The following is a 13,364-nucleotide window of genomic DNA, read 5'->3' as shown; positions in this document are numbered from 1 at the left end:
TGCGGCACATGCATAGAGCATTAAATATAGATAAAAGAAATAATTAATTGCATAATTTATCTATAATTTATGAGACAAATATTTCATAATTGGACAATATTTATCAAATACAAACAAAATGCTACAGTGTCTATTTTGTAATTTTTTTTCAACTAAACAAGGCCACATATCCATATGATCCGGAACTTGTAAAACGATGCAACCTTTTTATTTTTGGGTACTGTGAACTGCATTGTGAGCGTTCACATGATAACTGTGCACTTGGGACAAAAGTAAGCGATCCAAAAGCAAATGGGTGAAGCGACACGATGATGAACAGTTACGAACCTTTTGCTTAAGGCCTTGTTTAGTTCGAAAAAATTTCGGATTTCGGCACTGTAGCATTTTTGTTTTTATTTAACAAATATTATCCAATCATGGTCTAACTAGGCTTAAAAGATCTCGTAATTTACAGACAAACTATTAGTTTTTATTTTCGTCTATATCTAATGCTTCATACATGTGTTCCAAGATTTGATGTAATGAGAAATCTTGAAAAGTTTTTTGTTTTTGGAGTGAACTAAACAAGGCCTAAGTTTATCATAAGTTGAATAAACTCAAGAAAACGGTGATGAACCTAAGTTGAATCTATGAAGTCAAACGTGCATAAGCTAAAATAGTTTATAAAAAAGCTAAAATCAAGAAAAAAACGATGAAGTTGATTGGAAGCTGAAAGCAAAAAAGCGGCCTATTCTGTATAAACTTGATCAAACTTAATATAATTTGATTCAGAACAAAATTAAAATGTTATTTTTTTTGCACTAGAATAGGAAAATTGTAGAATTGTATAAAAGAGGTGCATGCCACTGATACAACCCGAAAGATTGTTAATTTGGCCGAAGGACCAATTCAAAATTTATATAAACTTTAAGATCTAGTTTGTAACGTGGGAATTTCTCTCGAGTCTTATAGTTTTTTTTTTGTGAAACTAAACACATTTTGTAAAATACTGTAAGACATTTTTTTATAAAAATCATACTTTCCGATATTTGTAAAATTCTGCATGATTTTTATGAAAATAATGTGTTTCAAACGGCTCTGATCCATTATTCCATTTTTGATTAAATGACCCTCGCCCAACTGTATTGCCTTCCTTCTCGAGGAAGCCTTTGCTTCGGGCTTCGGAAGGCGGAGACGGAGAGGCGGAAGTCCAACACTGATGCCCCTTCACTTTCTCGAAATTACCACTATGCCCTTCTAGACACCACTCACTCTCTCCCCCGTGTCCCCATTCCTACCTTGAGACCAGCCGGACGCACCGCCGCACCACACCAGCCTCGCCGACGATGCCCTCCTCCACCTCCGCCGGCGCCATTCCCGCCGGCCCACCGTCCACGCTCTCCCCGAACGCAGCTCCCTACACCCTCCTCGCGCGTCAGGTCCGCGCCCCTCCCGGACGCCTCCACGATGGTAATAACTTTCCTCCTCTCCCGTCCCCCAACCACTCCTTGGTAGCGAGCGCCCATGGAGCTTATGCCCCCAGCCCCCCTGGACGGTGGCTTTTTGTTTATTTTCCTAGGATTGTAGCTCACGTCCCATCGCGCTTCCCGGTTACTTTGCTGTATGGTTGGCATGTCGATTTGGTGCGGTGGCTTGGCGAAGGATTGGGCCTTTTCTGGGGTTCTTGTACTTTAACAAGGAAGGCTCGCTGGACGCATGGATTGGCACCCAGCATTCGTTATCATTACCATTTTTCTTTTGTTCTGTAGTTTTATCCTTGCATGGCTTGAATTGAATCACGATCACAATAATGTAGACAATTTTTGTTGGTTCTTTAGTACAGTCTAGTTTGACTCATGTGTTCCTATTTATTACTGATGTGTAGGTGATGCTTCGAGGTTGATTGATAATAACTTTGTGTTGAATGGAGAGGACAACAGTTCTTGTTCGGTGCCACTGGCAGCACAATTTGGAATGAAGCAGAGTGACACCGTTTATTCAAGCTGCGCACATGGAACACGCCAAGGTCAGCCAAGCTCAGCATGTGGAATTCCTGTCGGTGTCTATCCATCTCCGGCGTCCTCAATTGGGATAGTTTCAGAGCCGTCAGTTACCATAGCTTCTGATTTCAAGCAGCACCTTGTTCCATCGACCTCAGGTAAGGGAAGCAGACAACCAAGGGTGACGATCAGAAGCCCTCCAAATAAAACTTCAGAAACTAACAGTACCGTTTTCGGTTCTGTTAGCAAATTGGCTATAAGGCAAAATGATGAGTCCAACAAAGAGACTGGAAAACATGTCTCCTTTGGTGGGAACTTAGAACTCAGTAATCCTGTTCGTGGAAATGGCAATTCAAAGGGCACCATGGTTCTCTCGAAAGAGCTAAATCCTGAATTTAGCGTGAAGCCTCTTGTCCCATCTGCATGCGCTAGCTCATGTGTTACAATGGCTGATGATGTGAATCCTGATCCATCGGAGTGTTCTGTGGATTCACCTTGCTGGCGAGGGACAGCTTCTCGCCTCTCTCCATTTGATGGCCTTCCAACATTGGTTGGCCAATCAGTGAAACAAGAACCAGTGGCTTTTGATGCAGGGCAGGAACAAAGCTCAAGCAATCATTGTGAGCCTCCAACTAAAGTTCAGAATTTGGTCTCTAGCAAGAGTACGCAAAACCGTATCCAATCCCATGTTGAATTGGGTCTGTCCAAAGAACCTGGAGACATTGGTACAAATATTACACAATATGCCCATGGAAAGGAGCAGTTTGCGAAACATGGTGCAGCAAATTGCAATGCAGACAAACACTGTTTAGCAGTGATAGATGATTGCATAAAGCGATCTGGCCTAAACTCTGCAGCTCCTGATTTTGTTCCATTATCTATTAGGAAATCAAATACCGGCGATGGTGTGTCTCACACTCTTAACTCAAATCAAAATGTTCTATATGATTTCACCTGGTGCACCCTATCTCACATTAAATTTTTTCCTTCTTTGGCTTATGCATGTATTTGGTCCAGCTACAGGTTCCTGTTTTTCATCTGGAGCGAACATATCAGGAATTCTGGAGGCGATCAAGAGTTTATCCGAGGTGCTATGCAATAATTTTTCTGGTGAAATTGAGCTAGAGGAGCATGACCACTGCCTCCTCCAATCAGTAATTGAGAATCTTCAGAGTTGTCTTCATAAAGCAAGCAAGGTGCACCATTTTTGCAATTTGCATCAATGTGAAATACATTGTGTTGATGGCATATAATCGATGTGCATCTTTTAGTTTTCCTGGCCTCCTTTTATAGCTTGTTTATTTAAAACTAGTGTAGATGCACGTGCGACACGCATGTGTCTATAAAAAATCTTTTATAATAAAAAGTAATTAAATTTATAAGTCCAATTATTATAACTACAAATTCGCAGTCTCTCACCAAAAATTTACTTTCCAAATGCATAGTCTATAAAAAATCTTTCATAATGAAAAAAGAATAATCAAATTTATAATTCTAATTTTTGCAATTACAAAATCGTAGTCTCATACAAAAAAAAAACATTTTCCAAATGCATAGACCATAACCATAAAGCCTGATTTTTCTAATGCATAGAAGCAGGTTCAAACTCATATCACCATTGGCCTAGTCACAAATTCATTAAAAATAACACCATCACTTGTAATGTCATATGGAATGAAAATGAAATGTAGCTTCCAAATTTGTACTCGTTGCATCCTTTGTATCCTTTGTACTATCTACCAATACAAGTTTTTATTCCTTCCAAATGACATATTCATGGGTTCTGATGACCTAATGTATAAAAATTGCTAAATGAAAAATAATATAATAGCTATAATTTATTTTGGTCACCCGCATTGATTTGTAGTCTCAGATGCATTCCTCTTGGCCTTTAGCTTCTTTTTCCCCCCCTTTTTTGTATCTGGTGTTATGGAATTCCCCTAGCAGGTAAAGCAAAAAACATAAGCCTTTATTTGTTCTAAAAATAGTCAAATTTTCCTCAAGCAGAAACTACAGACAGGCAAATAGATTATGCCAACATATGTGTAGCAACTTTAATGAAAAATTGCCACCGTTTGCGAATGTTGTCCAGCTACCCTGCACGTAAACATCTCTATTAATTGAGAAGTGGGAGCACATTAGTTTCTCAGACAAGCTAGAGCACCACCACCTGAAATGACAGTATGCAGTTAAGCATTCGGAAAATCTATATCTGCTATATGACATGCTAACTGGATACTGTATTTTGTAGGATAAAATTCTAGCATGCCTGATTAGTGCATTTTGTTCAAGACAAAAATCTAGACTGTGGGATATTCTACATAGTTGACCCTATTAGTTATAGTAATATTTATCATTGCATTACCAAGATTGTTAACCGAAAGTTGCATATCAATGGACCGATCACTTAATTCTTTCAAGATATGAGCAGCAACATCGTCAGTGGACTGAAAGGTTGCATATTCAACCAGGAAGTTGGTGTTGAATAAACTGAGGTTGGTGTTGTATAACACACTAAGGTTGTGAACAAAAACTTTATTTAGATTCAAATGGCTAAAGTGATCAAGGCCAGGACACATTTGTTTATTCCTATATAGAAATGACAGTGCCAAGACAGAACACAGACCATGGAACTTCTTTGGAAGTACCCATGTCACACCTCAAGCTGATTTCATAATACCTAAAACACTAATATAGTAATATTATATCAAAACTCAAGGGGTTGGAGATTAGATGAAAAATCAAGTATCGGGAGCTGACCAGGGAGAGATGCACTTGAGGAAAAACCATCAAGAAGATCCGCAACTTGAGGTGCAGCAGGTACAGGTTTAGTCTCTGCAGCATGGTGTCAGATAAATAAGCACAAATGACAAAAACTCAAAATACAAATTGTACCTGTAATTAACCAAGACTACACTGACAAAGAGTCATGGATGCGCCTTGGATTTTGTTTCTTAAAAATGCAGTAGGCTGCGCAATTTGATTGTTGTTGAAGCACGTAGGCCAATGGTGCTTTACTAAGTATGCCTTGTGGCAAAATAGCTGCAGAAAGAAATAGGTAAAAAAATAATGTGAACTTTGATGCATCACCCCTATGCCTTGTCTGAACCAACAATCAAAGGCTACATGCAGAAAGAGAAAGAGGTCTGATGTATCTGAACCTAATGGGTGCAAAATATGATTATTTTTTCTGCGTCTTCTAAATCAGGTACGTAAATGAGATTTGATGGACAACTAAGGTTGAGTAAACACAGACAAAGCTGGAAATGTCAAAGGCTAAAAGTAATTAATAATTTCATTTGTGATTTAAATAGAACAAACTGTTTTTTCTTCGTCGAAGCAATCCTAAAAAGAAAAAAGGTTAGCACAGTAACTGTGAGGACCATAGTGAAGACATCATGAAGCAAAAGAAAACCCACTGAACCGTAGATTGGTCTGCAGTTTATAGAGACGAACCTATAGTAGCAGAGAGGGAGAGATGAACCTATAGCAGCAGGGGGGAAGATGAGCACGAAACGTGGAATATGTACCTAGTAACTCGTGTTTGAGGATTGGAGAGCTGCTCAAACCATGGCTTCAGGAGGGAGCACCCAGATCCTTATTTAAAATAAGAGGGTACAGTTAATCTAACTATTCTGGTTTGTTCTGTCTTTTGCTTTAATTTGGACTTCATTTTTCTCTCTGGTGCTAAATTTTATTTATCCCATGTTCTCTTAGAAGGAATAACTGTGAATCTTTCTTAAACCCTATCTGTGTAAGATCGGTGAGCTGTATGTTTTCTGCTTCTGTGAAATTTTGCTAAACCTTGTTTTGGCTCTTACTAGGTTCCTGTTATGGTTGCTTCTGATAAGTCAGGAGGACTAAAGGCTTGCTATGCTCAGAATGCAGTTTCAAAATCTGTCACAGGAGACTACAATGGTAGTTGCACTGCTGATAATGGAAAAGGCATAATTATCTCTAATCTTGGTGATTCTAGTCGTTTGGTTGGTGACTTAAGGAAAAAGAGTGTGACAGGGTACCAGGTAACCTTTTCTACACATTGTAAGACAGTTTTGTTACTTTTGAACGTGCAGAGTATCTTGATGAATTTTGTCTTCTGTTTGGCAACTTTTATAATAAGCATGTAAAACAATCTGCTGCTAGCATTTTCTCAGAAAATATCTTATAATTTGTTTCCTATTTTTTTTGTACCATTGTATTAAGATTCAGCAGGATCTGATTGCTGAACTCACATGGTATTACTTTTTCTTACCCTTTCTGACAAGCTACTGTTAATGATTTAGCAGTCTGCACTCAGCAATTTTTCAAAGGAGCTCTCATGTGAGGAGGAGCACCCACAGGCCGTTATCTATAAGAATTTGTGGTTTGATGCAGAACGTGCAAATTTTGCTTTGAAGTATCAACTGAAACAAACTCTTGTGGAAGTTGGCCTAGAGTCTAGCATGGCTCATATTGGTGGTGGTCGAAGAAACCATTCTTTGCATCTATGTGATATGGGTGTAGATCCAAGTAGTTCCTATGGATCTGCCATAACTTGCCCACTGATGGTTAAGGGCCATCCTGGAGGAAGAAAGACTCATAACCTGCTTTCTGCTGCTGACCACATTCAGTCAGGAGACAGCAGTGTTCTATCAAGATCAAAAGGTTGCATAGCTGTGCCAGAGAATATTAAGGATGAATATTTCTTGTCAGGCTCGGATGAAACTGGTGTCCACCGCCATGCGCATCCTGGTCTACAAGTGGCACCAAGTAGGGCTCTCAGAAGGTTGAACACAAGCACATCAGATGGAATGTCATCATCCTCGTATATCACTGGAAGGGACGACATTCTGCGTGGCAGCTGTGAGTTTGGATCTTCAGACTGGGAGCATGTGCTGAAGGAAGAAATCGGCTCAACCTAAGGGCTCAAGGGATCTGGCTGGAAGTATATACTAGTAGTGTACATGTACGGGCAACCACGAACCTAGGAATTCGAGGCCTCTTGATTTTGCTTGACAAGGCTGATGAATGGGCACTGCTTGATATGGTGCCGCTCTAGCCTACGGAAAAACCCTTATTTATCTTGTGTTGGGAACAATGTCTATAAATCATAACTTGGTTGACTATGCTAATTTTCTAGTATGCCAAATGCAGATGCTATTTTGGCACACGATTAAGAAGTCCAGCGTGCCATATTTCGATTTTGAGAGTTCATGGACTTAGTGTATTTAACTCAAGTAAATGTTGTCTATCAACTATATCTAAGCATAGCGTAAGTTTAAAGCATTAGCATGGACATAAGCGTAAGGGTGGAGCTCGATTTTCCACGAGTCCATTGCACAAATACTCTAAACCTAGAAGTCATGAACGTGGTCATAATGGAGAGCATTCGAATGATCAATACAAGTCAAAACTGTGCAGATCGGAACATGTTTTACCTACTCAAGAGCCAGGATACAACCCATATGACCCTTTGGTGTCTTAAGGAGTCTCCCATGCCTCATCCTTTGTCATGCTCAGCGTCGTCCATCAACGATTAAAGTGGTCGGGGGTACTAGCTTTTTAGCTGCCTCGCGCCCCAAGTCGCACCGAATCTACGTAATTATCTATCTAGTCATAACACAATACTATACTTACCATCCCCATCCATGGCAAGTGGTTGGTACAATATTGTGAAAAGACTTACTACAACATATGCAACGGTCCTTAATTGGCCAAAGGAGTTTCGTCATATTGATCAATGGCTAGAAGCCTTTGTATAATCCTTGCTATTCTTTTCATGACCTTTTTTTTTTGTTTCTTGAACTTGGAATTTCTAACCTTTTATCCCTTTTATTAATAAATCCTGGCCTTGCCCTCCTGTTTTATATAAAAAAGGAGTTTCGTCATCTAAGATCCTTGTCGAGCCTCAACCACATTTATTTTCTTGGTCAAGTTTTATCTCTTTTCTCCCTATTTGTTCATTAGGTAAGGCCATCAACTCCTAACCTTGCCTAAATAGTGAGTCCTTAATGGGGCCTGTGTGTACACTAGTAGTATGCCTTAGCGTGACCACTAGCACCAGTCTACATAAAGAACAAGATGACTAGGTTCAGGATCCATGGTGCATCCCGAGGTCTCACGCCGCAACCTCGATCGCTGGCCCCACTTATAAGGGACATAGGGCACCATATTAGCGAGATAACAAAGCAAGAACCCTTGCAAGTCCCTGTAACCACACATCTCTATCCCCTACTTGACTGTAACTCTATCTCTCCTGAATGCTTGAAACATGAAATTACTACTGGACGTAAGGCGTGAGGCCAAACCATGATAAACCCTTTGTGTCTTGAGTGTTATAGGCCATTGGGACTCATATATTGACATTTCATTTACTCATTGTAGTAATGAGCCCATGACACTACTATCCTGACATTGGTAGTCAAAAGATACATTGGACAATCTATTCAGACATTGGTGACATTGTCAAGAGGCCAATCAATAGGCTGATGCAGCATCAGATGGACAGTCTATACAAACCAACAAACAGTCCATCCGAACATCATAGGCTCTTGCCAGGGTCTTTTGACTAGGTCACTAAGGATGGTCTTGGGACATCTCAGCTTTCCCATGGGATCCAAGGTGTTGGGGTGGTTACGCCATCGTACATTGTCTTCATTGTAGATAATCCTCATTGATGGTTTTAGAGGTGATCCACTTAAGTTACGTGTGGGCATCTTGCTCCACTAACTTTAGGGCCAAGAGAGGCCTCGCATCGGAGATAAAGCATGTATTGGTTTCACTAATCCTAAGGAAAAAGGTGTATTGGCAAGAAAGACTTGAGCATGGTTGGAAGTCAAGGATGAAGAGAACACTTAAAAGAAAGCACAGACTTTGGGGTTAACTCAATGGTGTTTAGAAGAAGACAACAAGCATTACACAATCCATGACAAATGATAAGCACAAACTGGATGATGATCAAGGTCTTGGTTAGCTTGAAGGTCAAGGGTTACTCAAATTAGAGAAGGGAATCTGGTCGAATGATACCGGTCATAATAAGATAGCTTGTTAGTGTGGCTTTATAGAAGTCATGATAGTTCACCCCTGATGCCTGCATCCATTCATGGGCTTACCCATGTGGCTGTGGTCCACATGGAGTCTTAGTTCCATTACGACGCGAAGGATACTGCCATATCGTTGTAGAGCATGCATTCCATCGACAAACGTTTTATCGAGAGGGATGATTCAAGATGATATGGAAAAGGTTATGATCAAGACATCCAAGGGCGGTGATGAGTTGGTTAACCTCATGTCAAAGGCCTAGGATTCTTGGACTAACTTTAGAATGAAGATGGTACACCATTTTCGGGTTGTTATAGAATTCCTTGCTCCCCTTCCCAAAAAAAGTACGGTTTGAGATCATACACTAGTAAGTAACTTTAGCAACTCTGTACAAATAAACGAGCTTGCAATTCATGGCTGAAGTCTGTTGACTGGTTGTTAGACTACGCAACGGAGTACATTGACAAAGTAATCATATTCCCAATATGCATATTACATGCACTTGAAATAAATGTTTGTAAATTGGTAAATGTATGAACGACGATCCAAAATGGAGAAGGTTGTGCCACACAGAGATTAAAATGCTTTACTGCAACATGCACTTGTATACATGCATAAAACCAATCTGAATTTGTTTCCACAAACAAGTTGAATTTACCATGTAACTGACACAATGCTAAAAAAATGTATCCTCTTTGAAGCATCCATAAAGTAGAGAAAGTTGATTGTTTAATTTTTGGTTGGGGAAGATGATAACATAAAGCAAGGATGATCCTATCCACTTGAACAGACTTACTGTTTTACTAATCTGCAACTTGTAGCCCTGTGGTTGGTTTGTTAAAAAAAATTGGAGCAAGGATTACTTTGTTTAATTGTGCCAGCAGGTGGTCGTGTTGTTTCCTAGTCCCTGAACAGGTAAACGTGTTGCCAAAGTATAAGCCAGAGCGAGATGCACTGAATTAGTCATTTGAGGTGGCATGCGTGTTCATATTACGTACGGATTAGTACATCCAGTTTTCCTGTCATGATGTCTTCATGAATCGACTTTATTTTTGTCATTTTGTGATTAAATGCTCATCCGTTTATAAAATTTAATTGTGTCACCAACACACTATACCCTAGCAACCTCGTCTTTTCCCAACTTATTGGAGTTTCTAATAATAGACATTAGTTATGTTGCTCACCAATTGTGATTTATTAGGATATGACATCCCTTAATAAAAAAAAGATGTCATTGTCGTCGACCTCCTAGGGCGCTTGTTGGAGAAGCCTCATTTGTATGATTAAATTCTTCTTTTTAATACAATAATACATAAGTTTTTTGCTTATTCGAGAAAAAAAAAACAAAAAAGGTAATGTCTCGTTGAGCCCACCTATAGTCCTACGTACTACATGCCGACTTGGTAAGCAATTGGTGGTTAAGATAAAAGTGCAATTCGTGAATGACTGGTCCCAATGCATGTAAACAAAGCATAGTGAAATTAAGTGTGATGGGATCACTCTCAAGGGTTGTTATGGCTTATTATTCAGTGTACACACACGGGATACGCTGCTGAACCCAAAAAGGCAAAAGTTCACACACGGGCCGGGGACAACACTTTCATTTTTAAAATGTTATCTTTTTTGTTGTTTAATTTTGTGTACTGGCTATTCAGCTCAACAAATTCCTAAAAAAAAATCCACTTCATAGCAACTCTAAGAAATTCTCTATATTCTTCTTAGTTGCTAAAAATAGAGGTTTTGATGAAAAATACCCTCCAATAACTTCTTTATTTGGTTATCCAAATTAAATATAGCCATATTATATTTTTAATTTCTCATTAACCAAAGATATTAAATGAGAATAGCTTTCTAGAGTGCATATAAGATATAGATAAACAGTTAGAAAACAAATAGTTTTTATACAAATGACTCTCTAAATGATGATTTAGAGAGAAAACTTTAGAAATACTCTTGGAGGGGCTCTTAGATCAGTTATGCATGCATGCAACATTTTTGCTGAGATATAAAACACAAACTTTTGCATGTGTGGTTAGAATACACACACAAGATCAGATGTATACATATACATCATGCATGTATCATCATATATATGTACAGATACACTAACAAAATTTTAGAAGCTCTTCCTATGCACAAAAGGGACACTGATAATCTTCTTTATGGACAAATTAAGAAGACAAAAAAACACTCAGTTATTCTAACTAGAAGATATTATATATATCCTTGTAATCACAGGAAAAACAAAACAAGATATACATATCATAAATAAAGACTTATGGTGGTACATTTTGAGATGTGGTTAATGGTTTCATCCAATTAATTCTGGCTGCCTCAAAATAGTAGTCCAATATGTAAACAAGGTGATCAAAATTTGTACTCAAACATCTAACACATTCAGGAAAAAAGGCAAAGAGACAGACATGAAATGAGTTGGAAATAAAGACTTACTCAACTTGTAGAATAACTTATGCTATGATTCACACAAGCATGGTCATATGGAACATATATGCGACAGTGATAAAAACCATGGAAACACAATAGCTAATAATTCACCTCAATTCGTTCGATGCACACAATGTGCATACAATAAAACAAAAATCAAGGCCTTGAGTAAATATAAGCGGATCGATCATTAGGATCTACTCCCATAATTCAGTCGTGATTCGAAAACCTATGATTGTCTTCATAAATCTCACGGCCAGCTAGATACACAACTAAACCATAGTAAATAATTGCCTTCTTGCTCATAATCAACTGCACTAAGAGTAGTAATAATTATACTACAGAAACAAAAACAAGAACAAGGAACCAAAGAACAAGATCGAGAGAGCAAGGATCTAATCATCATTAATTACTTCATGCAATTACCTAAAATAAACCATCAATCCAATTGGAAATAAGAATGACTAGTTAAGATTCAATAAGGCACCACTGTGTATCAATAGAAATTGCTAGCTCTACCTATAGTAATAAGGTTCCAGTCTTCCAGATCAGTAGATCATCATCTCTGCCCACCTACGTCGTTGCTGCTACTAGCTGTAGTCGTCGTCGCCGTCGACGTCGACATACTCCACTTCGGCGGAAGCCGGTGCCGCCGGTGCATCGTCGCCGCTGCACTCAACATTGAAGCCGAAGAGCCTGAAGCTCCTCGCCGCCGAGGGTCCCACCTCGCTGTCATGACCGGTACCGGCGATGGCAGCGGACGCCGTCTCGACGGCCATCGTTGCACCCCCATTCATGGCTTGCACTCCGACAGCTATTGGCCACGGCGGCATGGTGGTGGCAGCGTCGCCGAAGCTGATATCGACATCGCGGCGGCGGCGGCGCTGGCAGTGGCGGTGCTCGATGAAGTATCGGCCGCCGCCGCCAGCGCCGCGGGAGAAGGTGACGGTGTCCCCCGCGGCAAGTCGCGCGGCGCGGACGAAGCGGCTCCACCCCTTGGTCATCACGTAGCTCTGGCTGCTCCCCCAGTAGGAGTACCGGAACTGCCACAGAGCGCCGCCGCAGTCCTGGAAGCACAGCTGCGTCCCGGCGCCGGCAGCCGGGAAGAACCGCTCCGCGTGCTGCTTCGGCACCACCAGACGGTTGAGCTTGCCAACATCGCTCGGCGTCAGCACCTTGTCGAACATGTGCTCCCGCTCCACCCCATGGCTTGGCTCGCCGCCGCCGCCGCCACCTTGCTGGTGGAGATCTTGACCTATAGCTCGTTGCTGGTCCAAATTGTCTTCTTGGTCTTCTTCTTGAACTTCTTGAGTGTCTTGTACCAGTGTGCCCAAGCTCAGGTCCATGTACATGGGATCAATTGGCTGGGTCGTTTCTCTCTTGCTCTAGCTAGATATATAGCACAAGATCTAGGAAATGTTTTGGGGGGATTTTCTTGAATATCTAGGGCAGATGGAGCATGTCTGAATATAATGCAACTCAAGAGCTAAGAGAGCTTGATCTTGTCTAGCTGGCTATCTATAGGTTATCACTGTCAGAAGTTTTCTTGATGAGAAATGAGAGACTAGCAGAGGGGCATGGCTAGAGGAGGAATCAGCTTTGGTGAGATATTCTTTGAGTGAGAGAAACAAGAGAGAAGCTTCTTGCTAAGAGGGGAAGAGAGGGGCTTCTACTTGACACACTAATCAAATGTGTTTAGGGGGCAAGTGGGTTTGTCCTTTCTGCAATTGGCAGGGCCAGGCAAGGTATGACCAATATTAGTAAACAATTAGCAACTACTTAATTCCTTGGAAACCACTAAGTGCTGCCTGAATGAATATATATCAACATACATGCTGCGGCATGCGGTGGTTTATGGTTTGCAACTTTGTTGATGGGGCAGGTCATGTCAACTAAGGATTCCTCGTGGAGGTTCAGCAG

The 13,364-nt window shown here is 40.5% G+C and overlaps 2 protein-coding genes across 4 annotated transcripts; one reads left to right on the top strand and one right to left on the bottom strand.

The window, feature by feature from the left end:
* On the top strand, positions 1,238-7,153 carry LOC8069624. Of its 3 annotated transcripts, none has more exons than XM_002445039.2 (5): positions 1,238-1,449; positions 1,865-2,884; positions 3,003-3,175; positions 5,804-6,001; positions 6,263-7,153. In XM_002445039.2, exons 1-5 carry the CDS (start codon positions 1,326-1,328, stop codon positions 6,878-6,880), a joined length of 2,133 nt encoding a protein of 710 aa, XP_002445084.1. In that variant the 5' UTR covers positions 1,238-1,325; the 3' UTR covers positions 6,881-7,153. The 3 variants fall into 3 exon arrangements, with proteins under 3 accessions (XP_002445084.1, XP_021321432.1, XP_021321433.1); XM_021465757.1 differs by having other exon boundaries at positions 1,239-1,449; positions 2,997-3,175; XM_021465758.1 differs by having other exon boundaries at positions 1,241-1,449; positions 2,997-3,175; positions 6,266-7,153.
* On the bottom strand, positions 11,521-13,061 carry LOC8069623 (putative B3 domain-containing protein Os08g0157700). The gene has a single exon (XM_002443846.2). It carries the CDS (start codon positions 12,794-12,796, stop codon positions 12,035-12,037), a length of 762 nt encoding a protein of 253 aa, XP_002443891.1. The 5' UTR covers positions 12,797-13,061; the 3' UTR covers positions 11,521-12,034.

This window comes from Sorghum bicolor, chromosome 7 (assembly GCF_000003195.3).
Source record: "Sorghum bicolor cultivar BTx623 chromosome 7, Sorghum_bicolor_NCBIv3, whole genome shotgun sequence".
In the NCBI taxonomy this organism is placed as follows: Eukaryota; Viridiplantae; Streptophyta; class Magnoliopsida; order Poales; family Poaceae; genus Sorghum; species Sorghum bicolor.
This window is presented reverse-complemented; position numbering and strand designations above follow the sequence as displayed.